This window comes from Crotalus tigris, unplaced genomic scaffold (genome assembly GCF_016545835.1).
Source record: "Crotalus tigris isolate CLP2741 ecotype Arizona unplaced genomic scaffold, ASM1654583v1 scf7180000017668.6805642782:7212621, whole genome shotgun sequence".
Classification (NCBI taxonomy): Eukaryota; Metazoa; Chordata; class Lepidosauria; order Squamata; family Viperidae; genus Crotalus; species Crotalus tigris.
Window position 1 is genome coordinate 3,184,412 of NW_024096554.1, and position 27,423 is coordinate 3,211,834.

A 27,423-nucleotide genomic window follows, 5' to 3' on the forward strand; every position below is an offset into this window, starting at 1 on the left:
TATAAAAGGATGGAAGTAAAAGGTACTGCAAAGGAAATAAGCACATAATAAAGGAAATCCCAGGTATTTTCTCAACAGCATAACTGGGAGAAATAAAAGATAGAAATATTAAAAGCAAAATAATTTTGTTGGAGACAAGTTAGAGGAAAATATTAAGAGACAAATTGGAACAAATAATTCGTATGGAATTAATATTATATAATGTATTTTCTATTGAACAAAGGGGAGACAGATATAAGTCCATCCTCAGCCATGGATGTTCAGTGAATGATCTGGGGCCACACTTTGTCTCAGCCTACCTCATAGGCTAGTTGTGGGAAGAAAATTGGAAAAGAGTATTCTATACATCACTCAGTGCCTTTTTATAGCATTTCTTTTTGGTGGGGGAGAAGTGAGTGAGAAAGAGAGGGAGGGAGGGAGGGAGGGAGAGAGGGAGAGAGAGAGAGAGAGAGGGAGAGAGAGAGAGAGAGAGAGAGAGAGAGAGAGAGAGAGAAATTCCATAACCTAAATTGTGTCCTTTGGCTGTATTTATGTAATTGCTAACATTGAGTGATTATAATTTGCAGCTGTAATCAGTCCTCGAGAAATGAATCAACCTGATCCAATAGAAGAAGCACTTCGAACACAAATTGAACAGAAGAAAATAAGGTTCTCTTGGCTTGATTATTATACGTTAAAAACTTAAATAAGTATGTATGTTTCTTGTATACAGTAAGTTGCTGAATACTAAGTAACATGTATACATTTCATAAACTGTATGCAATTAAGTTAGCTTAATACCTGTCTACATAGGGGCCATATTTCAGCAATGGGAAAACATAGATTTGGCTAGATTGTCAGTCTATTTAAGAAAGATATTAAATGTTTCTTTTCCCATAATTAGCTAAATCCCTTTTCAAGAAGAGTCTCCCCAAACCTTGGTGCCAATTGGCTGCTTTGGGTCTTTTGCTAAACTGAAACACAGACATAGTGGCAAGAGAACAGCTGAACGTTGTTCTAAGGGCAAAGACCAAAGGTAGTTCAAGGTCAGAGCAGATGAGAAAATCCAAAGCAGGATGGTGAGACAGAAATCAAAGAACTATAGAGGAGATCTCATTCAGGCAATCACTTCTATAGAACTGAATAAGCTTGAGTTCTCAGAGCCCTTCTCAGGGCTTAGGGACAATTTCTAAGAATAGACTTGGAGAGTTCCTGCTTACCAAAAGGATCTAATTCACGAACACTTATTTATTCAGTGAGAATTTGGCCTTTTCAATGGTCATTTCTTTGACAGATGAGCAAGTTGCTAATATTTGGGGAAAGTCTTTTCTATTCATATCCTACATGATAAATTTACCAGACTTTATAATTTTTTACAAATAAAGAACAAACGAGAGAAATACCCAACAAGGAATAAATCAACTTGCAATGTGTGAGCAGGTAGCAAATGGTGAGAGATGTTCACTTCTACAGGTTAGTTGCATCTTCTGTAATAACTTTTTCTTTTCCATTTTGCAGTTATAAAACAATGTTTACTCACTTGAAAGGGCTGAAGGTAGAGATCGAACACTTGCAGCTCCTCATGGAAAAAGCAAAACTGAAGTTGCAAAAAGATTTTGAAGCTTGGTGGTCTGAGGAAACAATAAGCTTGCAGGTATTTAGGTGTCTTTATTTTCATTTTCAGAATAACTTTTACATTTGTCAGATGAAAAAAGATTGGGATGTCTGAGTTTTATAAAATATTTGAATGCAGACTTTGCCTCCTTAACATGACACAAAAGCAGTAATCATTCCACTTCTAATAAAGCATTTTAACTTCCCAGATCTTAAACTGTGTAAAATAATAATAATAATAATAATAATAATAATAATAATACCATCAAACATCCACATCTGCCTATCCCAGGTCCTGGGTAAGGACTCGATAGGTAGACAAAATGCCAAATCCAGTCTGAACATCTGGCTGACTGTGCGATGATCCATAATAATAATAATAATAATAATAATAATAATAATAACCCCCAGTGAGACACTACCTTGACGTGGTTGTGGGGCTTGTGTACTCTGAAGAAGATGAGAGCTATGCCAGAGGTTCAACCACACTGGACAGGTCTCATTAGAGGAGTCAGACAAAGAGTGTCTCTCCCATAAAAAATATGGTGAGACGTAAATTGCAGAATGCCATACCGGCTCGGACGTCACCCGGGTTAACAAGGTCCGTGCTAGATATTGGAGTTCCTGGATATCTGGTGAAAAATGGGTTACAGGACTCAGGACTGTTGGCTGAGCAACCAGGGCCAGCAGCTGCAGAACTACTGGAAGAAAAGATGTTTACCCATCGCAGATACACAGTGATTGAAAACAAAGAAATAATGATCTGTTACTACAGATCAAGTCCAACAAGAAGAGGATATCTAAAACGAATGCACAAGTTCTGGAAAGAACAACATCCAGAATCAGAAATAACAGAACAGAGACTAGTAGATCAACGCCGATTTATAACACGAAATAAAGTATTCACAGAAACAGAATTGGACGAACTGCAAAGGTTTACCCAGGGCACAGGTTGGCAACCTGCGGCTCCGGAGCCGCATGCGGCTCTTTGAGCCTTCCCCTGTGGCTCCCAGCTTCCTCTGCCTTTGCAGAGAGAGAGAGAGACAGAGAGAGGCAATTGCGCTTCCCTGCTTCAATCTCTCTCTCTCTCTCTCTCTCTCTCTCTCTCTCTCTCTCTCTCTCTCTGTGTGTGTAATTGTGTTTTTTTTTTTTGTGTGTGTGTGTGTGTGTGTGTGTGTATGTGTAAAAGAGAGTGTACTCACATGTTCTCCGAGGAGCTGAAAAGCTTACTGGGCGGAGCTCCTCCCTTTGCTGCATCTCTGCAGGAAGCAGGAAGGGTAGGAGAGAGCTAGCTAGCCCAGCTAGGCTGACTCAGGAATTCTGGGAGTTGAAGTCCATGAGTCATAAAAGAGATGAGGTTGCCTACCCCTGATTCTTGTTGGACAACAGCTTGAAGCTTGCCAGGTGAGCAGCAGATAGGAGAGGGGGGGAGAAAGAGAGAGAGAGAAAGAGAGGGAGGGAGGGAGAGAGAGAGAGAGAGGAGAGAGAGAGAGAGAAAGAAAGAGAGTGGGGGAAGAGGAGTGGTAGACCAAGGGCAGATAGAGAGGGAGGGAGAGAGACAGAGAGAGACAGAGAGAGAGAGAGAGACCCTTTTGACATCTAAAATGAAGATAACACTGCATATATCCTTTTTTAACCTGTGTGTGTGTGTGTGTATATACACACATACATACATACATATACATACACACACACACACACACACACACACACACACACACACAAATACCCCCCACACACAAACACACACACCTATAATAAAGGTAAAAAAGGATATATGCAGTGTTATCTTCATTTTAGATATCAAAAGGGTTTTGCGGCTCCCAGTGTTTTGTTTTTGATGGGAAACGGGTCCAAGTGGCTCTTTAAGTGTTTTGGGTTGCCTACCCCTGACCCAGGGCAAAGAAATCAAAGCCTTACCAGAAGTAAGTCAGAATGTAGAGGCAAACCAGGGGGAGTTGGCAGTGAAGGAATCCAGCAGAGATATACAACTGTTCTCATTTGGAAACCAGGCACCTCTACCTCAGGAAGAACAAAACCCTCTAACTAAAGAAATAAAAGAATTGAAACAAAGAATAACTGAGCATCTAGAACAGCACAAAAACAACAGAATAAGGCTACCTGCATTGAAGCTTGTTCCAAAGAAACAGCTAGCACAAGCATTAAAAGATGCAAATACTGCAATATCAAGTATAAGCACCAATTCACTGCAAGAAACAAACCAACTAATGTACAGCACAGCTGCAGTTATAACTGAATACCTGGGATGCAAAATCAACAAAGAAAAAAAACAAACAGTGCACCAGAAAAATGGAAGGTTAGACTAGAAAATAAGATCAGCAAGTTAAGATCACATGCAAGCAAGCTAGAACAGATGAAAGAAAAGAAGCTGAAGAACAAGAAGACCAAAGAATACCTAATCAAGAAATACCACTTAGAAACAAGGAAGATCAAGGAAGCACTGGAAATAATAAAGCAACAAATAACAGCTATAGCCAGGAAAATCAGTAGATATGAAGCTCGAATTGCAAACTATAGGCAGAACCTCCAATTTCAATCCAATCAGAAACGTTTCTACCAATCCATCAATGGAGAAACTGCAAGAATCAGTCAGTACCTGACAAGGAAGAAACAGTGCAGTTCTGGAAGCAGATATGGGATAACCCAAAGAAATACAACAAGGATGCGGCTTGGTTAAAAGAGGTGGATGCAAATAAAACAGAAGTTGAAATGAAAGAACTAGTAATAACAACAAAAATGGTAGAAAAAAGAGCAAAGAAAATCAAAAATTGGTCAGCACCAGGTGAAGATGAACTGCATGGGTTTTGGTTGAAACATCTAACTGTTATACACCCACTCATTGCCAAGCAGTTCAACAATATACTACAAGGAGGAGAAATTGAAAAGTGGCTAACAACTGGGAAAACCTACCTAATAATGAAAAATCCAGCAAAAGGGGCAACACCAGGTAACTACAGGCCAATTACCTGCTTACCAACAACTTTCAAATTACTAACTGGTGTGGTAGCTGATGCAGTACAACAGCATCTAGTTGAAAACAATCTCTTTCCACCTGAGCAGAAAGGAAACCGCCCCAATAGCAGAGGAACAAAAGATCAACTCCTAATAGACAAAATGATCTTGGAAAACTGCAAGAGAAGGAAGACCAACCTGAATGTGGCATGGATTGACTACAAAAAGGCATTTGACTCTCTGCCACATGATTGGATAATAAAGTGCCTAGAAATAACAGGAGTCAGTAGAAACATCAGAAAATTTGTGCAAAGATCGATGGCACAATGGAAGACACAGTTGCAGATCAATGGTGAGAAGCTGGGAGAGGTTAATATCAAGAGAGGAATATTTCAAGGAGATTCATTATCACCATTACTATTTGTTATTGCACTGTTTCCTCTGTCAACAATACTGAATAACTCAGGACATGGCTATCAAACATCAAAAACATCTGCCAGACTATCCCACCTCCTTTACATGGATGATCTGAAGCTGTATGGAAAAACATCATCTGAAATAGAATCGCTGCTCAACACTGTCCGTATATATAGCCAAGATATTGTAATGGAGTTTGGCTTGGACAAATGTGCCACACTTACTATCAAACAAGGAAAAATAGTGAAAACTGAAGGAATCAAGATGCCCCACGAAAATAACATTAAGAGTCTGGATGAGGAAGAGTACTACAAATACTTGGGTATCCTTCAAGCTGACAACATCAAGCACACTGAAGTCAAGAAAAAGATTAGAGGTGAATACATCAAGAGAGTGAAGAAGATCTTAAAGTCCAAACTCAATGGAGGAAATACCATAAAGGCAATCAACACCTGGGCAATCCCAGTCATTAGGTACACAGCTGGAATAGTGGACTGGACTCAAGCAGAACTAAAAGCAATGGATAGGCAGACCAGAAAAATAATGACAATGAATCATGCCCTTCATCCACGCAGTGACATTGATAGACTTTATCTACCAAGGCAAATAGGTGGGCGTGGAATGCTACAAGTACATCAGATGGTTGAAGAAGAAAAAATGGCTTTGGAAGAATATCTGAAGAACAATGATGAAGATGCACTGAAATTAGTATATCAGGAAGGCTTACTAACTACTGGAGAGACCAAACTGGCCTACAAGAAAGACCAAATGAAGAACAGAATAGAGGCATGGGAAGACAAAGCACTACATGGCCAATACATGAAAAAAATAGCTGGGAAAGCAGATAATAATAAAACCTGGCAATGGCTAAGAGCAGGAAAATTGAAGAAAGAGACCGAGGGACTAATTCTGGCTGCACAAGACCAAGCCTTAAGGACAAATGCATACAAAGTCAAAATTGAGAAGACAGCAACAGACAGTAAGTGCCGCCTATGCAAAGAAGCTGAAGAAACAGTGGACCACTTGGTAAGCTGTTGCAAGAAGATTGCACAGACTGATTACAAGCAGCGGCATGACAAAGTAGCAACAATGGTGCATTGGAAGATCTGCAAAAAATATCATTTGCCTGTAAGCAAAAACTGGTGGGATCATAAAATAGAGAAAGTCATAGAAAATGATAAAATTAAACTGCTCTGGGACTTCAGAATTCAAACAGACAAGCACCTGCAACATAACACCCCAGACTTAACAATTGTCGATAAGAAAGACAAAAAAGTCTGGATAGTGGACGTGGCAGTGCCTGGAGATAGCAGAATAGAAGAGAAAGAACTGGAGAAGATAACAAAATACAAAGACCTACAAATAGAAATAGAAAGACTGTGGCAAAAGCAAGCAAGGGTAGTACCAATAGTATAGGCTCCTTGGGTGCAATCCCAAAACAACTGGAGCACCACTTGAACACCATTGGCATTGACAAATTCGCTATTGGTCAACTGCAGAAGGCGGCCTTATTAGGAACTGCTTCCATCCTGCGACGATATCTGTAATACCATCAAACATCCACATCTGCCTATCCCAGGTCCTGGGTAAGGACTCGATAGGTAGACAAAATGCCAAATCCAGTCTGAATATCTGGCTGACTGTGCGATGATCAATAATAATAATAATAATAAAATTGGAAGGGACCTTGGAGGTCATCAAGTCCAACCCCCTGCTCAGGCAGGTAACCCTATACCATTTCGGACAAATGGCTGTCCAGTTTCTTCTTAAAAACTTCCAGTGTTGGAACATTCACCGCTTCTGGAGGCAGGTTGTTCCACTGGTTAATTGTTCTCACTGTCAGGAAGTTTTTCCTTAGTTCTAGGTTGCTTCTCTCCTTGATTAGTTTCCATCCGTTGCTTCTTGTCCTGCCTTCAGACACTTTGGAAAATAGCTTGACTCCCTCTTCTTTGTGGCAGCCCCTGAGATATTGGAACACTGCTATCATGTCCTCCCTCGTCCTTCTCTTCATTAAACTAGACATACCCAATTCCTGCAACCGTTCCTTATATGTTTTAGCCTCCAGTCCCCTAATCATCTTTGTTGCTCTTCTCTGTACTCTTTCTAGAGTCTCAACATCTTTTTACATCGTGGTGACCAAAACTGGATGCAGTATTCCAAGTGTGGCCTTACCAAGGCATTGAAGAGTGGTATTAATACTTCACGTGATCTTGATTCTATCCCTCTGTTAATGCAGCCTAGCACTGTGTTGGCCTTTTTGGCAGCTGCAGCACACTGCTGGCTCATATTTAAGTGATTGTCACTAGGACTCCGAGGTCCCTCTCACAGTTACTACTATTGAGCAAGGTACCCCCTATACTATACCTGTATATTTGGTTTTTCTTGCCTAAATGTAGAACCTTACTTTTTTCACCATTAAATTTCATTTTGTTAGATAGCGCCCAGTGTTCAAGTCTGTCCAGATCCTCCTGTATCCTAAGCCTGTCTTCTGGAGTGTTGGCTATTCCTGCCAGCTATGCCTCTAAGTGACCAATCATCTAACATCAACTGAACTATTGAGAAAGTTTGAAATTTGAATTTGTCATTTCAGTGAATCAAGAATTTCCAAATATAGTGATATAATGAGATAATATACATAAAATTATGTGGAAAGTTAGAATTCAAAGTAAAGATTTCAATATTTAGATTTCAACATTAATGAGAGTTAGCCTCCAGTTCATTCCTTATCCTATGGTTTCTTTAGAGCCAAGAAGAAAAGCCACTTTTGCAGAATTCAGCCAATTTTCTAAAGACGCCTTCCTTGTTTTTTGAAAATCAGGTACATCCAGGTACCATCAGGTAAGATTGTTATCTTTCTGCATGTGTGTTTTCTAATATTTTCTGCTTTTCTGAGTGAACAGTAGGCAAAGTGATGTACCAATTTTGCATGGCCCTTTTGTAAATCAATACATAAGTGTTCCATGCAATGAATCCATGTTGTGAATTCAGTAAGAGCAGAATCATAGAGTTTGAAGATATCTGCAGCATAAGATCTAACCTGATTTCTCCTCTATTTAAATATCTCCTGCTCCGGTACTTTATATGTTGCCTGACACAGAATAGATTGAAATTATTACTTCTTATAATCTGGATATTATTTTTCTATTGGTCCAGACTAATGATTCACTTCATTTTTTATCAGCTATATGGCATTAATAGTTCATGCTCAAGTATGAGTCTTACATCTGTACATTAGCTGCTATCAAACTAATCTTCCTTCTAGTTTTCTTGTTTGTATCTTATTGAAGTACATTATATTTACCTTTGAATTTCATTTCACTGGTTTCAGGATGGTATTTCAACTTGTCATCATAATTTCAAAATTATATTCTCCCTTGTATTTCTTAACAATTTGTTAACTACACTTGCAGTCTGGTAAATATTTCCTTTAAGTTTTTTGTCCAAATAATTTTAAAATCAGCATGGGATTTATCCCAACAGGCCACTCTAGACTTGTGAAGTATGTTGTTCAGTTTATTGTAGATTCAGCTGTGAATATACCTAAAAGCAGTAATGTCTGGCCCATATTTTATGAACTGATAAATAAGGATTTCATTTTATGTATTTATTAGCTTTCTAAGCTGCCACAATCATGTGAATCTAAGCCATGTACAGAAATATTATGAATTTAATAAAATGTCCACAGATTAATTACGATAGATTTTATAGAAAAATTAAAACCAACCTAATTGAAACAATGGAAAAATTCCTATGACATTCTGTCAGCTAATTTAAAAAAGCTCTCCAGAAGATCTCTGCTTCACTTGCTTCCATAAGTCAAAAACTGTTAGGGCTAACTGTTAGGTAGTTTCTTGGGAAAGTTTGTTTCATAATATAGGAATCATTATAAAGCAGTTCTTCCATCTGCCTTCAGTTTTCCTGACTTCGTGGTAATAAGAAAATAGAAGCAATTTTTCCCACCACTGCACTTTATAATAATGCCTGGGCATTAATGCATTTTGAACCAACTGAAGTTTCCGAGTTGTCTATAAAGGCAACTATTTAAGCATGCACAAGTAAGTATTTAATTTGTCAATTTCATATAGGTAAAGCAGCTTTAGTGTAAGCAAATATATTTGCTAAAAAGGGTGAGAGGGAAGGGAGGATCTATTGTTGTTTGGAAACTGAAATGTACTAGTTAGCACTATCCAATGAACACTCAGTGGTTAGTGGATATTAGCCATTGCTGGATGTTATTTCTGATCACATTTTCTGTGGCAGTGCTATCATTCTTTCTCTCTTTTGTATCAACTTTCTCAGTTTTTGTGATGCCTGGTGCTCAACATATTAATTAATATATTCTGGGATTCTGTGGTTTTGACTTTACATGCTGTTATCTGAGGATAATAAACATAATTTTTAATTCTGAATTGTACAATTAAAACATATTGCCAACTAATTTTGTATGCTTTAATAAATAATGACAGCATAAGCTGGTTTGTAGCTTTGCTAATGTCAGTTTTCCATAACTCTCAGTGTCTGTTACATTATCCTTCCACTCCTCAAGATTTTTTGTGCTTCATCAACTTTTATGTTATAGTGCAAAAAGTGTAATTTTATTTTGCATTAAATGTTTCTAATCAGCACAATCTCAAAGTAAATTCTTCCAAGATAATTCTCAGGAAGTCTAGTATACCCTTCTAAGAAGTGCACTTACACATAAAGCAAAAAATGTTCCCTTTTACACATTTAAATCCTTAATGAAGGAGTTCATAATATTCTGGGAACATCTATGTAAACAAGAAAAATCAGAAACGATAGTAGTGATTACTGCTGTAAAAGTATGTAGATCGATATATTTTATGGAGTTCATTTCCAGCCTTGAACCAGCTCATGTGACTTTTTTTTGATATGCTAATTGTATGGAATGTCTAGAGATTATGTAGTAATTGACATGCATATTTTTATGACTATAATTTAAATATATGGTGCAAGCAACACTTACTTTGGCAAATGCATTCATGGCTAGGGATTTTTGTTGTTGATTTTAGTCTCATTTTTGGCTTCTACGTCCCTTAGAGGTTATGATTATGATGCATGTTGAAGATAAGAATCCAAGACCATGAATCAAATGTAAGATTTTGTGAGAGGCAGACTTGGAATTTTGTTTTTATTTGCAGACATATGAGATCTGTGTTGTTACACTTGCAATGACCCTTTTAAGTTTTCTATGAACTTTTGTCTTCAGATATTTCAAGAACTTTTGTATTATTCTGTGTTAAGACTCATGCCCATTTTTGCAGCTATGTTCTCAATGTTACAAGCAAAGAATTTGTAATGGAACTCTTGACATTGTGATAGAGAACAGCAACTTATATCCCACTGTGCTGAAAATTTATTCTAGACCTCTTGAAACCTGTTTGAGGCATTAACAATTCATAGCAAGGTTTCTGATTTCCTACATTTAAGGATATAAAATAACAAAACACCCACTTCCTAAAGAGTCTATTGAATCTCAGTGACACAGTGAACTTATTTATTCATTCTCATAGTTACATATGATGAGATCTTTGGGCTTTTTATTTTTCTTATAAACCTTGGAGTAAAACACAAAAAGCTCTTTGTTGCTAAATCCATCCAGAAGCAAACTGGTAATTTACTCAATGAACAGGATTTAACCATAATCTTCTATCTGTCAAATAAATTGTAATAGTAAAAGTTTACACGAAGCATATGGTATATAACAGTTACTGTCATTCAGTATTTAGTTGAAGGAATTTAGATAGCAGAAGAGAATATAAAAGTAGGCCTAATGTAAAAACCATATGAATATACTTCTACCATTGAAACAAGGATAACATAACTTTTTATGACAATTTAGTCTGTAAACACTTATACTTAAACACTTTTCACCACTCTGAGATATAGAAGATGTTTCAGTGCCTATACAAACTATAATATATAAACAAATGGTGGCACTTTTAAATATTCTGAAATGTACATAGAATTTATAGCATTTAATTTGATGTGTACACAGATGTTGGTGTCTGACAAATAATAATAATGGTACTCAAGGAATATAATCACTATAGATTTTTAAAATTATTTTCCTTTATATTTTAAAATTTTTCCTAACTATAGAACTATTAAGTCTATATTTATATAAGTAATATCCAGTAGAAATATCTTGGTGTGTAATTGGAAAGTAAATTTGATGTTTTAGGACAAATCTTTCTGTCATGTCATAGATGGATTGTTTTCAGAGCTTTTTTCAGATCTCCCAGTAAAGCCTATTGAAATTCAACCCCAGAAATTTGCCATTGATATGATGGATCAGAAAAGGTAACATACTGGGCCAATCCCTGCCCCCATCCATGATGCATCTGACTCACCATCAGAGGAATCACATCAGTCTATCCAATAAAAAAATAGTGAATATGGTTCTTGTTAGGAGCTTAATCCTTTGAGTTCCCAGACTAGAATATCAGGGCAATAAGCCAGAGCTGCACCTGTTCTGTTTTTATGAGCAACTGTGAAAATGAAATACCATCACTAGCTATGCTGCTAGTTTTCCTCAGGTAACACTAGCACTAGCACGTAGACTTATATACCTCTTCATAGTGCTTTACAGCACTCTATAAGCGGTTTACAGCATCAGTGTATTGCCCCCAACAATCTGGGTCCTCATTTTACCAACCTCAGAAGGATGAAAGGCTGAGTCAACCTTGAGCCGGTCAGGATCGAACTTCTGGCAGTGAGCTGAATTAGCCTGCAATACTGCATTCTAATCATTGTGCCACCACGGCTCCTGGTAAATCTTTTTGGAAGATGCGCTAAGATGGCCCTAAGCTCCAGGTATTGCAGATTGTAGAGTCTATCTGCACAGGTACCCCCACTTCCTGTGCTCACTCTGAAGAACCACTCAGGCTAAGCATGATGAATGAGTAAAATGGCAAGGAGCAACAAGAGGTTTTCTTGGTCACCACAACTCAATTTTTTTAGTGTCACTAAATTTGTCACTGAATTAATTCCTTCAACAGACATACATGAGCAAAGGTCCAATTAGCAACAAATCACTGTTAATCATAGCAGTGGCTCTCCCAGTGACCATTTCAAAGATAGCAATAATAAGCAACACAAATGCTGATATTAGACCACTACATTCCTTCACAATTGCCAGTATTTCTTCATGGAGTATTCTTTTCTTTCAAGGTGAATTGATTAAGCCATGGAAATTTAAATCACTGATTTAAATCAGTAGGTAAAAAGGCCGATTTAAGCAGCCCTTCAGCCAAGACCGCCACTGATACTGCTTTATATATTATCTATTGGTTTGTTTGTTTGTTTTTGTTTATATAGTATCTATTGTTGTGGGTCATTAGATTCTAGGTATATAATACTATATACAAACTTCAGATTATTGGTCATACTTTTTTATTTTTTTATTTTTACATCCTGAAAGTGGCAAACCTAGTATGATACGTGATTGGAAATTTAAAGGTATGTGGGATTCTAAAAATACAATATCATAGTTTTATAATTTCTTGCAATAGAATGCTACAGTATATAGAAAAATGTAATTTATCTTGTCATTATAGATAAGATTTTCTGTACCAATTAACCTGAGTCTTTCAGTGTAACTATTTTACAACCATCAATTTTTTATGTTTTATTATCCTTAAATTGGAATTAGACAGGCTTGGCTTACAAAATAAATGATGCTTTTAAATCAAAAAAGGTCTTTGACAACACTTCAAAGAGAAGGCTGTCCTCTGTATGCTGAGATACATGGCTGTTCTATTTTTGAAATATATCATAGTTTCATGTTGTCTTCTCTTCTTTCCAATTGTCTTCTTCTCTGCTTCACTTTACCTCCAGGTAGTTCTACTTTTTGAGAAACAGCAAACAAAATTAATTACATTTCAGTGACTAATAAATTGCTTGCCAGAATAGAGCAACCTAATTTTAATCAGGTAAAAATGAAATGTCCTTATTTGATAAATGAAGTAAAAAAAACTTTGAGAAATTAAATTCTTTTTTCCTTTACATAGAAAAACACCTTAGTGCAGGAGTCCCCAAACCTGGTCCGTGGACCAGTACCAAGCCACGGCATATCAGCAACTGGTCCGCACAAACAAGCAAAGCCCCATCCACGAGATGCAGGCAGCACAGAAAATCACGCACCCTCCGGTCTGTGGAAAAACCTCTCTCCAGGGAACCGGTCCCTGGTGCCCAAAAGGTTGGGGACCTCAGCCTTAGTTGCTTCTTTCATGTAATACCCTTAACACTGATATCCAATAATTTGAATATAGTTACCTTACTACCAGCACACAATTACACTAACCAGGTCAAAAGCCATCATTTTAGGAAATATAGAAATCTCCACATGTCCTCCAATCCTGATTGTTATCCAATGAGTCCTTGTATCATAAGAATATGAACAAGATTTCAGTAGCCTAATATTCCATTCTCCATTGTTCATTCAGACTAGTGTGAGGAAGAAAGGAAATGGGGGAAAATTAGTACTCCAAACCCAGGTTAACCCAGGTTCTCAGTGCATCTCTACCATATAATTGTGGACCTGGTTCTTCCATTTTATGACACATTTAACAAACTAATGATAGAGTCTGTACTATATGCATTTTAAAAACAATCTCCTGTAGTCACTGTGAGATTAAATCAACGCTCCCCAAACTTTTTCCGTTCATTACCCCAAACTGTCTATCAGAAAATCTTTTTTACCCAATGGAAGTAAAACAGTTTAAGTCAGTTTAAATGTCCCTGCTGTGATTGGGTAATGGATTTGTGTGTCATTATTCAAATAAAAAAGCACTTTTACCAAATTTTGGATAATGTACCCAGATTTGGGAAGCACTTGGTTAAAAGCTTGTTCCTGCTTTCTCAGCTGTGTAGGCAGGAAATCTTTGCTTTAGTGGTCAAACGTCTTTGACCCTGTTCTCCAGTTAGGGAGAAATGCTTTCTTGGCTCTTCTGACATTATTAAGAGATGGTATTTTCCATTCCATCTTTATTTATTTGTTTATTTTGGTCACACTAACTATTTGGAATTCAAAGGGATGAATTTAATTTCAGCACAGAAAAATAAGAATGCCTCAAGTTTGCCATCTAGTGGTTAAATCTTAAAATAGGTATTTGCATTTTGAATTAATGTTTAAAATAAGGATATAATGGTCAACCTCAATGCTAGATTTAAAGTCATCCATAGTACTTTGTCTTTTTGTTTCTGAGACATATATAAACAGAAATTGGGATTGCTTGCATGAATAAAATATATGAGATCTGTTAAAAGGTACAGAAGCAATAGTAAACAGTAAGGAAGTTTTTGTATGCTAACTATTGACATCTACTTAGAAATTGAAGTAACTTATTGTGGCATTACTATAGAAGGTATTGGAGTTAAAATAGGTATAGGAATTAATAAAAACAGTACTGTTATTGGTATCTACTATTGCCACTCAGCCATGATGATTGCTTTCCACACTCAAATTGCATAAAGTAGCTTTCAAATATGTATGAGGTAAATGTTATAGGAGAATTAAATTACCTTAAAACCATAACACTTCCAGGAAATTCCTGGCATATTTTATAAACAAGTTTCTCCTTCAGAAAATGGAGCAATGCATAAAATATCAGCTGTTCTTGACTTTATACTAAATACTAAGAATAACTTAACTGAGGAAATGTAAATAATAGGACACGAGGGTCAAGTAACCATATTATGCAGAAATTTTCATTTAATAGCAACTAAATGAAGTCAAATGCATAACTTGGACTTAAAAACCATATTTTAATAAATTCATGTATATGTAGGATTCTGTGGTAGATCAGATATGGAAAATAATCCAAATCATAAAGAAAGAATATGTAGGAATAGTGTTGAAAACACTGAATTAAAGAAGCTACAGAATTTTATGAGATATGGGACAAGTGTTACAACTGGTTAGAATTGAGGAATAAAAAAGTATGAGAAGTGATGTAAATAATTGTAAATAAATGTAAGAGATATAGGACACAGTACTGTTAAGGAAAAAAATGTATTTTGTATTTTGTTTTTTGTAAAGTGAAAAAGGAAAAAATTAAAATTAAAAAAAAGAAACAACAAAAGCTTTCTTAGATATATTTAGAGTAAAACAATCTGGAGCTAAATATGCTTAAAACTGTAGAGACAAGAGTGGATTTTAGGAGGAGCCCTATTATACCACTTCTCACTATATTTGATAGCACAGTATCAGCAGCAGAGTCCTTCAGGTTTTGGGGTTCTATAATCTCTCAGGACTTGAAATGGACAGGTAATAGTAGAACCATCATTAAAAAGGCACAATAAAGAATATTCTTCCTGCCTCGACACAGAAAGTTCAGACTGCCCCAGGAACTCTTGATACAGTTTTACACAGAAATTATTAAGTCTGTCATTTTTACTTCTATAACTGCCCGGTTTGGTACAACCACCAAACAGGATAGGTATAGACTCCAACGGACAGTTAAGATTGTAGAAAGAGAATCCCAACCAGCCTGCCTTTCATAGAAGACCTCTATATTGTTCAGGTCAGGAGGAGGACTGGGAAGATATCTATAGGCACTTCACATTCTGGACATAAACTGTTTCAACTCCTCCCCTCAGGACACCACTACAGGGCATTGCATGTCAAAACAACTAGACACAGGGACTTTTTTCCCCTTGCACCATCTATCTGTTGAATACCTAATTCTCACAATGCTGTCTAATGTCTATATATAGTTACCCATGTGGTATAGTGGTAATATTATCATTTATCCTATTATCTTCTTTACTCCACCATTTATTGGCATTACTGTATTATTATGCTGATTATTATTATTCTGTTGCTTTATATGTATACTTGGCCAAATAAAGTATCCTATCCTATCCTGTCCTGTCCTGCCCTACCCTATTCTGTGAAAGAAAAAATAATCAGACTATCAGCTTCCTACTGAAGACAGCAAGATGTTATTGAACATAAAGAATATCCTCTTGCTATCCAATACTACTTTCCTGATGAACCATGGTTTTACTGCATTCAATCACCTTCATGAAGATATTCTTTTCTGTCAATCAACATTACAAGCTGCACTGAGAACTTCAATGCATACTTTTCAGAGCATGGAATACATGGTGAAAAATGTTATGGTCTTGGGCAGTCACCATCTGCTGCAACTTTTTCTTCAGTAGCAGACATAGTTGAGTGGACTGCTAATCTTGTGTGCAGGTTGTTCATTCAGGCAGCCCCTGAGAATGAAGAAGAAGAGAAAGAGACCCGCCCCAAGTTCTTAGCTGTTGTGGAGTTACCTGAGGTCTCTATCTGGGAAATGCATTGCCAAATCAAACGTTTGATCTTGAGAGTAGCAGCAAATTCAAAAAGTCACTGAAGCTGCTTTGCAACCCTAGAACGACTATAAATCTCCATCATCAGCTACTTTGCAAACACAGCTACATCATCACAATGGGGGAATCATCAAAAAATGATACCAACACTTTCTGCAGCTTGGAAGATGCATACTATCTTGCTTCCATATTTTGATTTTTCCTATGGCAGATCATAGACTGTAGAGATGGAATGAATACTTTATTCTGTGTTCTGAGTTCTTCCAGGCTGAATCAGTGACAGAAGGGATTGTAGTGTTTAAAAAAGAGATTAAATGTTCAGACTAAATTATCATTTAAAATAAATGTTAAATGTCCTGATGAAGTCTTTTTAAGAAATGTGTTTAGATGACAAAACTAATTTGATGTCTTCAGCTGTCAAAATATTTAAGTTTTCGCTATCTTCATTTCTCATCCTCATGAATTTAAATGGTAATTGAGCAGAGTTTGAAATTACTTTCATAATAAAAACTGTGGTTAGACTAATAATGATTGTAGAGTTTTAAAGTGTAAATTACAGTAAGAACAGTATAGAATCTCATGAAAGCAAATTATAGTTGCAGAATGGGATGTTCACACAATGTACATTATAACTTAATAACAGCATGATGGATAAGTAGGCCCTCAGCAGAATAAGTATTATTCAGATACATAAAGAAAACATCCTTATTGTTCCCTTAGGACAGCATTAGAAAAACAAACAATGCTATTTAATGCATCTCAGTGTCCATTTATTAAGTCTTTAAAAGAAAGATTTGTGATCATATTGCCTCCTGTATCACACCAATCTATTTTTTGAATTGGAATCTTTATAAAATGAAATACTATTTTCAATTTTTATTTATTTATTGGGTAGAAAATACCATTTGTAAAATATAGTTTTGTTGCAGCAACCTGAAATGACTTAAATTCTTTCCCTTCCCAGGGTTCCAAATAACAGCAGAGCCAGCTCCAATGAAGAGTCAGCCATGAAGAGCAGTGTGAGCAGAGTCAGCAACTCAAATTCAAAAATGAGGTATGCAGTAGTTACATCTTTTGAGAATCTAGAATATTCACTTTTGTCTTTGTCACAAGAAAACAGAGTAGAGAATGGGGCTGTGCATGCTGCCCTTGCTCTTGTCACATCTGCATCCAGATGTTTATAGATTGATCTAAATTGGGGAAACTATATGCTTCTTAGCTGGAAAATGATTACATGTAAATTCCTACTTTAAAACTGATCCCAAGAAAATACAAGAGTGCTCATAGTGCCCCCAGGCACTGTTGATTGCATCCATCAGTGCTTCAGATTTGATTCCATAAAGGTATTTGGAGTACAGCTGGAAGAGGATAGATCTGGAATAACATATATCTGCTTTAAGGAGCTCCCAGCACACACACACACACACACACACACACACACACACACACACACACGTTCCAAAGCAACGTTTTAGAATAAAAAAAACTCCTTCATTTCAGTGGAACTTGTCAATGAGTCCTATCATAAGCTAGGTGAAATAAATAAGCAGAAATCAGATAGGTGAAACTGATACTCAGCATAAGGAAGTTCAATATTCAACTCAGTTTGGAACAGCAAAGACAATTGAAAAATGCACTTGGTTATTTCAGGATTTCCGCAGATCCAAGTTCTACCATCCCCTTCACAGGAGATCGTCAAACTGATGCTGATATTATAGCTTTCATTAGAGCTAGAAAGAACCTCTTACAAAAAAAAGGTAATCTTTATTAAATATGGTAGTTGAGTAATTTGTATAAAAATTCAGTGTTATCCAGATTTGTAAAAAGAAATCAGAGGATTACTTTGAAATTATTACATGTTAGTTATCATTTACAGTGTTTCCCCTCTCTTCTCTCTCTTAACATACTTGCTTTGGCTTCTAGATGGTGTAGTCTTTCATCAGGAACCTGTCCTTTCTTCATTTATAAATAATGTGATTGAATTAAGAAAGCAAATTCCCTCTGCCATTGTATTATTTGATCTCCTAGATTTTACTTGTGGTGAATCTGGGAAAGAGCTGAGAGAAAACCATATAAGGTCTTTCACACAGAATCTTTCACAGGTGGGGTAAAAAGAAAGGGGCTAAGATGTTTGTAAGAAATACATTAAACTGGAATCTAAAAGCAGGAGAAGTTAAGTACGAAGTTAAGAGGAAATTAGGTAGTTTTGAAATGCTGAAGGCATACAGTTACCAGAGTGATTCAAGACCACTTCAGAGGAGTTGGCATAGAAATCATTTTACAAAGAAGAAAACACAGTATGGAATTTGTCTATCCAATAAAAATGCTATGTACTAAATTCGGAATTTACTTCCTCTGAGGAAGCTTTTTTATTGTCTCTTTTGAATGGTGTATAAATGTGGTTTATCTCTATATTGATGACTGATTTGTCTGAATGCCAAGCTTCTAGAAATTCCCTGGGATTTGGGGATTTAGCTTGGTCTAGGATGGTTAAAGGTGCCCCACTGAAACTATGGTTGAATCTGCCCATTTGTTGTGAATTGAGGAGTTTCCATCATGTCGTCTGACTAGTTGGAAGTTGTCTAGTTGGCTAAAATGTATGAAAAGCTGATTAAAACACATTGTGAAAATAATTTAAAATATTCTTGAAACCAGAGAGAAAATGAATATTTTAATGTCTTGCATCCCTGACAGTGTCTCTATAGACATTAATATATTGTAGAATTTTGAATTAATAAGTAAACAATAATTTTCTATTTAGCCCATTTAATAGAATCAGGGTATGCCAATATGGAGAGTGACAAGTAAATATTGGGAACTATGTTTGTGGGTAGAAGCTCTATCAGACAAGCTATCTCTGTCAGACAAGTTACCTTTTCAAATATCAATGAAAAGTAGCAAATTGGGTGCTCCCTTAGGATTTTTTACTACTGTATACTGTATGCCTTAGAGCAGGGATGTTAAACTGCTGGTCCACGGGCCGGATGCATCATAGCAAAACCACGCCCACCCCATTGCCGGCAATGGCAACAAAGTTGCGATACGTCGCGCCATGTCACATGACATTGCAAGTCTGACACCCCTGCCTTAGAGATTGTGAATGTTTTGTTTTGAGAAAAAAGAAATTAACATTCATATTGATATTGTGAACCATCAATATTTCTCAAATCTAATGACTCAAAGTAAGCTGAGATAATATCCTAAAAGATGAAGAAAATGATCAGTAAAAATCAATAGAAAGTAACATATTCAAATTAACCAAATTTAACACTGTATAGAATGTACTTTTATGTAGCCCTACAAGCAGTATTTATATTATGCTAATACAAACTATCTCAGTGTCTTAGATCTATATTCTGAATTGAATTTTAATATAAATTGGCTCCTATGAATTTCCCTATTACTACAGATAAGTAATTATAAGTAGGACCTAACTGCATTGGCATCAAAATAGTTACAACTTATATTATTTGCGTAGTATAGAAGGAGCCCTGATCCTGGATTAAGTCTGCAAGATTTGTCACATTCCAAATATGAATTAGGTCCTAGATGACAAAAATTTCCATTTCATTCTGGTCATTAAAATTAGTAGATGTTAGGAAACATAATATCAGAGAGACAACAGAATCACCTAGTGGTAAAAAAGTAAACTATTAACAAAGGAATAAAAGATTACTTTTAATAGAGGTTTGTAGTGACAGGAACAAATTATACAGAATACCTAAAAGCAGCCTAATTACTGAAGCCATAGCTTTCCATCAACTTTTGAGTGCTGATGACAGCATTATTCATCAAGCTAGTAGCACCTGACTTGACAGATGGTGTTAGCATTATCCCACAGTAGTGTTTTAATCTATCTCTTTGGTTATCTGCAGTAATTGTTGGGTGTAAATAGAGAAGTTGCAAAACCTTCCTCCATCCAGAGCAAATACTGTATTCTGCTCACTTAGGCTTAAGGTGTCATATGTCTCAGCTTAATGAACTTTTTATCAAGTTCCTTCTGATCATATAGTTCAGTTGAATTCATATTTATTTCCCAACGATCATGAAATAATTACAGATTCTCTTGATTTTTAAGCTACCCCATTTTTAGCTTACTGTATGAAAAGATGCATGCTTGCAAGAAAAGCAGATCTGACCTTAAATGTACTAACTGTCTAATTTCATTATAGTAAAATAATTTTTAAAAATGTTTATAGGAAAAGTACACAATTAGAGAAACTGGCAGGGCCATTCTAATGTGAATTTCAGCAACTACATAGCATGAACAATCTGAATTGCAGAATAACAGTTAGAAGGGACCTTGGAGGTCTTCTAACCCAACCCCTTGATCATGCAGAAGACCATATAAAATTCCAGACAAATGGCTGTCCAATCTCTTCTTAAAAACTTCAAGGAATATCTGAACCAGGAACTTTAGTTTGCCCAGATCTTTAGAGCAGGGGTGTCAAACTGCCGGCCCACAGGCTGGACGCATCATGAGGAAACGCATCCACCCCATTGCCGGCAATGGGGAAAAAGTTCTGGTACATCGCGTGACATCACGTGACGTTGTGAGTTTGACATGTCTGCTTTAGAGGGTCAAAAGAAAATTTCTGAACAATTTGAAATAGGGCAACTGTTAAAAGAAAAAGAAATCATTCAAATTTCTGCTGATCTTCACCCAATTTCCAGCAATTTGTTTCTTAACAATTGTTTCTCACAGACCTGTGGTTTGTTTGTAAATGTGCAACAATTGGCTCTGGCAGTTCCATTGCTGCCATTATGCTGCTAGATAGCTGATCAGCATGCTAGTTATAGCAGCTGTGCTCTGCCCTCAACTGGCTCACAAAATTTCAGAAAATTTAACAATAGGCTTTCTTAAACCAGTACATGCCAGCTCGAGCGTACCTGTCCCATGGACTTCCTCACAAAGTTCAACTGGATTCCTATTCCATTCATAATTTTTTTTCAGTAGGTGAGAACAATCTCCTTCCATGAACTTAATTGATTTCATTAATCTTAGAATCTATTGTTTATAGAAAAGGAGGAGCTGAACGATGTATAGCTGCTGACCTATCCTGACTATGAACCTGAAAAAAAGCTGATTCCCTGAAGATGGCTTGATCAGAATGAAGATGCACATCATCACTTTCAAATATATAGTTCTAGACAGTCAATATTTGGAGTTTTATCCCTTTCTTTCTGAAGAAAATGCAAGGTGATCTTAAGAGAGTCTGACATATCACAGGCTCTCAACTGCACAGAGCTGTTTAAAGCCCCAGTCCAAAAGAAAATAGATTTGTATGGGAGAACAATTCAAGAGATTCTTCCTTTGGAAGTTCCAGGTGTGGAAAGAAGATTTTGGCTCAAAGACCTAATTGCCCTTTAGTAGCTTTCATTCCATCAACCATAGATGAAATTCCATCAACTACAGTGTTTTTCATGATAAACTAAAGTTGAAATGTGCAATTATGATAAGTTTCACTCCTACCTGGATGGTTGTTTCCAAAGTATATAGAAGATCTCTATTCTGGCTCATTGCTCTACACTATTAATTGTAATAGCGTTATCTTTTTCTTATGCTATCTAATGGAACGCTTCTGAGTGCAGTCATTCAGGGATTGAATCGAGGCTCTGTCTGCCAATGCCAACTTCCATTCTGTTGAATCTGACTACCTGTGTCATTCCATTACAGCCCACTTCTCAGTTGCATCACCATCTGAGGTAAACAGGCAGTAGTCAGAGAGATCATTTTTATTGGCTATGGTATTTTGCATGTTAAATGCCATTCTCAGAAGAGCTCACTTGGTACCCAGGCAAGCTACTTCTTAAGTGCTCAGGTTTTTATCAGTTGAACAACTTTAGCTAATCTTCCATGATTCACCCTGTTTTACATTGCAGATTTTATTTCTTTTGAATTTTACCTCTGTCTTTATTGTTACTTTTAATTTTTTTTGTCTGCATGGCCTTGGAAACATTATTAAAAGTCTGCATGGCCTTGGAAAATATTATTGCATAAATTTTCATCAATAAACAGAATTTTGAATAGTATTTACAGTAGAGTGCAGTAAGATCTTGTCTATGCCTTTTTCAGAATGTGGTTTCTTCACATTAAACATTGGAAGAATGGTTTTGATTAATTTAATCATACTAAATTATTAGACTGTAACTTATTATTTTATTCCTACATCTTAGTAACCAAGATATAACCCAATTATATTGTGTGGTACCAAAGTCAGGCCCAGATTTTGGTTAAATTTATGATATCAATTACATATTCAAATCAGTTGCCATTTTGTGCTAAACACAACTTTACTCATTCAACTCATGATCTTTGAACATTCCTAAGTCCAACAACATTTCCTCTGATATTTGAAATTTTAATGCGATGATCTTCTTTATGTCATCTCTTGGCCTATGGGGCCTGAAGTTTGGTGCATCCTAGAAAGTAACTTCATAAATAGGAAAGAAGCACAGTCTGGAGATGCAGAGGCTAATGGAAGTAATGTCTTCTGCAAATGGTCTAAAAAAGAAGTTGAGGAACACCAAATCTCATGTTGTAGCTTTCCAAAATGTAAAGATGTGCAGACCTGAGTGATTAAAATAGGAAGATAGTTATGTGATTATAATTTTTTGGCGTATCCTATTGCATCACTAGCATTTCCTCTTTTGTGAAAAAAATAAATAAAATGGAGTTTTAACTATCATTTTTAGTAACTTTCTAATGTATTTGCTGTCCTGGTATGTTACTATGTTGTTAGTAAATAATTTTATTAATGGTTAAATCTTCACAGTTCTTTGATCATGAAAGGAACCCTTTATATCAACCTTCAGTCTCTATGATCACTCTCTGGGTGGCAGTAATACTGTTCTAAAAAAACCAGATTTCAGATGAGCTCTAAAGATTTGTGATCATTAAACTGTCAATGTGTATAATATGATTCATGCCTGATAGCCTTTTCTTCTCTTTTCAGGATTGGGAGACAAGTAAACTCTGACTTATGCAGCAAAGGCCTCATTTTAAAATTAGACAAAATAACTATAACTATATAGGACAAATGGAATTGCAGCTGAATTTATGAGGGAGAGAGGGGAGGAGAAAGAGAAAATGAATTTCTGCAAGGAATAGCATTCAACCTGTGTCTTCATTATTTTCGTAATATCAAAAAAGTGAAACAAACTCTAACTTGGAACATCAAGAACAAAAAAGTTTTATTGGTTTTCAAATGTCATCACTACCTAGCCCTGTTTCTGAACCTAACACAGAAGTACTCCCTTGGACTTTTATGAGACAATCTTGGACTAGAATGCTTTATTTGACTTTGAGGCTGGGAAGGGTTCAGATTGTATATAGTGTCTCACCGAGAACTGCAGGTACAGCAATGTCTTTTTTTTTTCCTAACTGTAATTTAGTATTGTTAACTAAACTAGCATTTTTTAAATTACATACTTGGGGATCATGTACTGAATTGTATTTCCAAATGTTGTTTTTTCCCCCCTAAGATTTCTATAATTGCCTTTCAGGTGCTGGAATCCTGCATCTTTATGGACCGACTTTTCTTCTATGCATAGTTATTGTCCGAGAATATTGTGCTCAAAAGTTTGCTTCTGTGTGTCATTTGAATAACTATTATTCCCTTTTATTAAATATAAAAACTACTAGAATATTCTATTGCATAATACAAGTCAGAAAAATATGTTGATATTCCTTTTTTTTCCTCTTGAATCTGTAGCCTAAAACTATTAGGAAAGATACTTTATTAAAGTGCTTTTAATATTTGTAACAGCTGGCCTTCAAGTGAGTTGGCTGTATAGAACATCTTCATTTAACAAAAGTAAAGCAAAATAATGATAGTCACGTAGAGATACAGATCTTGTTTGCTGAATCATGAAATATGAACTTGGACCATGGGTTATATACTGTGGTTAAAAGTGGGTACCTTGAATGTAATTTTAAAACATGGTTCCTAGTAATAATTTCAGTGATGGTTCCATTTGTCATCTAAAGGTGATTGGTATTAGCCTGTTTTATCTTCCTTTTCTGTCCTTTGAATGTAAACCCAATGAAAGAAATCGTCACAAATGGGGCCACTTCTCCACTGTTCCCAGCTCCATTTTCACCCCCAATGTATCTTCAGGGGAGAGCCAGTAAAATGAACACCAAAAAATGGAGATTGAACATTAGGCTGTTTTACCTTTCTCTGAACTCATTATAAATTATTGTGTCTTCCTTCAAATGCAGTGACCAGAACTAGACCGATAAAGCAGAATTATTATTTTCCGTAACCAGGAAACTATAGCTCGATTAATAGCTCTCCACTGCATTAGCCCTTTCTGCTACTGATCATATAACAGATGTTTAAATAATTCCTCTTAGGAAAATTTAGGATTCAATTAGGCTGAATGTGCTCAACTAGTCTTCAGAACAGTGACCTTCTGCCTCAGAACTGTGGTCAGACAATATCTTTAGAGGCAGTCAGTCAGTGCAGAGGCCACAGACAGGAAGAAGCAGAAGAAATAAATCATGCCAGGTTTCCTACAAAATCGAGTATCGGGCATTGAAATTTCATTCTAATTTACCTAGCATTTTTTCTCCTCATTCATGACGAACATTTGAACCCTATTCTCCAAAGGCACAGAATTTATTTATATATTTGCTTTCTATTCCACCAGTCTACTTAATTTGAGCACACTGTTGATTAATGATCAAGAAAATGTAATGATCAAGAAAATGTGCAGAGCATTTGAAAAGAATGAATTTGCCCAAGAAGCAACGTGCTAGGAGATGCAGGTGCTTCCCATTTTGAAGTGAGATGCTTTGCTTGCACTTTGTTTTGCATAGCCTTACCTAAATACAAATAAACAAATAAATAAAATCCAGACGTATACATTAACACCATTCATTCATTAATAAAAGCCTAATGAAAGAGATGTGTCCTAGTTATTCTTCCAAATAAAGAGAGAAGAAACCAAACACAAAAGAGTATATTCCATGGCCTAGAAGCACGGCTGATGATCCTCCTCTACATCCCAGAAAGATAGCCTTTAACAAATGGGACATCTTCAGAAAGGCATCTCCGGCATCTCAGGTTGGCTTTTGATAGTCTTAAGCCATTTAAAGGTCAGTAATATTATTTTAAATTGTGCCTATTAGGCAAATGGCTGTGCAGATCTTTCAATATAGCATTATATAATCCTTGTCATCAGAACCAGTTAAAGTGGCTACTACATGTCACTCCACATACAATTTTCAGATTTGTTTCAAATATAGTTCCATTTAGAGTACATTGCAGAAGTCCACACAAAATGTAATTGAGGCATGGGTAATTATCATTAAATCTGAACAGAAATGGTTGCAACTGGCATACTACCTCTAATTGTACAAAAGTGGTCCTTGCTATGAAAATCCAAAGACAGCTGAGAATTGATGAGCATTTCCAGATGATGAACTTTCAAGTATAACTCCATCCAAAACAGGCTAAATCTCCAGTTTCCTGTTAACAAACAGGAAACTTCCACTTTTCCTGAATTCAGTTTCAGCTTCTTCTCTTTCATCCTGCCCATTAATGGAGGAAGAGGCATATGAAACAGTTTCATATTTATCCTTACATTTTCCAGGCCATATAAATATACTGTAGATCCATGCACTCTTGAGGGATGTTTGATAACTAACCATGTAAGGTACAGTACATTTACTTAGAAGAAAATGCCATGGTTTAAAAAGGATAACTGCTAAACGTGTAAGGATCTTTAATCACGGAGCAAAGGCTTATGTTGACTTAGTAATGTCCCACGATGCTTAATTGAGCCTACACCCCGGCAACATGCATAGCACTGCATTTTTCAATGTACATACAGAAATGACTTCAATTCTTCCCCTACTCATTGGAAAAACCATTCGGTGCTTACAGAGCAGAAGCTGCAGTTCTAAGCATAGGTTTATATTTGTGTTTCAGTCAGCTTAATTGCCAGTGGAAAAGTTTTCCTAGTAAATAATCTCTCATGCATGCTGAAGAATACTAACCAGCATCTATGATATCTAACCAATGGCTGCTTAAACTTGTCAATATAGTAAACACTATTTATCGTTTCCAGCCAGAGCAAATTGCTGCTTTGTTTGCAGAGAAACCCTGGGTGAAAAGACACAGAGTGCTGAGATGAGCAAGGATTATAAAGGTCACACTCACCTTTCCCTTTTGAGATTCTTATCGGCAAGGGTAGCAAAAGGAAAGCAAAAAATGAATGCATGTGGTTATAATTTCAAACTGATATATTGAAATCATTAATAAAGATCTGAATTATTCTAGCTTAATATAAGTAAGTATATATATTGTACTGACCAAAGCAGGGAGTTCTTGAGGCATTTGGTGATTCTCTCTAATGCCATTAAATATGAAAGGGCTACTATTTTTGTTTGTTTCTGTTTCAAAATATGCCTTTACTAAATCATAAATGGAGATTATATTTCTAGCAGAACTATTTTTTTTTCTGAAAAACAAAACATCTCCCTTTGGTCCTGTGTAAAGAATTTAAAAAGAATTGGTGAACCATGCAGGTTTTGTTCCCCAAGCTTCCATTCTTCTTATTGTTATTATGCTCATCATGTAATATTGATAATATCCTCATCATTATAATTATATTAATGTTAATATTATTATTGAATGCTCTTAATTTTTCAAGTTTTGTGGAAATATTAATTTTACAAATCAATCATATTTGAAATCATTTGTACATTGAGAAGAATCTCAAATTCTAAAATTACAAAAATATGAATTTGTTTTATGAATTATACTTCTGATATCTCAGCCAAATACTCTTCTGCAACTGGATCTGCCAAAATGTGCCTTGTGGAGTATATTGGGTAGTTATCATTTTCAGTCAGCAGCTGGAATTGCAGAAGTGAAGCATTTTTAAAAGAAATCACAAATCCTAGTTATGACTTTTTCAAAATGGGAACTCAGTGCTACAGTATTTTCAGTTTATTCAACAGTCTGCTTGCTGCTTCTTCCTTCCCTCCTCTTTTCTACCTCTTTCCTGCCAAACAATTAACAATTCTAGCTTTCAAAAGACTCTGCACCCAAAGTCTTTTTGCATATCTTCTGTGGGAAGAGCTTGTCA

General features: G+C 36.1%; 1 protein-coding gene across 5 annotated transcripts in view; it reads left to right on the forward strand.

Moving 5' to 3' along the window:
• The window catches only part of KIF6 (kinesin family member 6), a 129,352-nt gene extending 104,171 nt beyond the window's left edge, over window positions 1–25,181 (forward strand). Inside the window, exons 17-23 of one of the 5 annotated variants that reach the window (XR_005556016.1) lie at window positions 567–648; window positions 1,498–1,633; window positions 7,727–7,821; window positions 17,288–17,377; window positions 17,974–18,080; window positions 23,280–23,679; window positions 23,830–25,181. Coding sequence is in view for 2 of the 5 variants with exons in the window: in XM_039337099.1 (XP_039193033.1) it covers window positions 567–648; window positions 1,498–1,633; window positions 7,727–7,821; window positions 17,288–17,377; window positions 17,974–18,080; window positions 23,280–23,296 (527 nt within the window). In the remaining 3 variants the exon portion in view is untranslated. Of the gene's footprint in view, window positions 1–566; window positions 649–1,497; window positions 1,634–7,726; window positions 7,822–8,896; window positions 13,139–17,287; window positions 17,378–17,973; window positions 18,081–23,279 lie in introns of those variants that run through there. The other 4 variants (XR_005556018.1, XM_039337099.1, XR_005556017.1 and 1 more) reach the window with 4 other exon arrangements.
• Window positions 25,182–27,423: the final 2,242 nt, after the last annotated feature.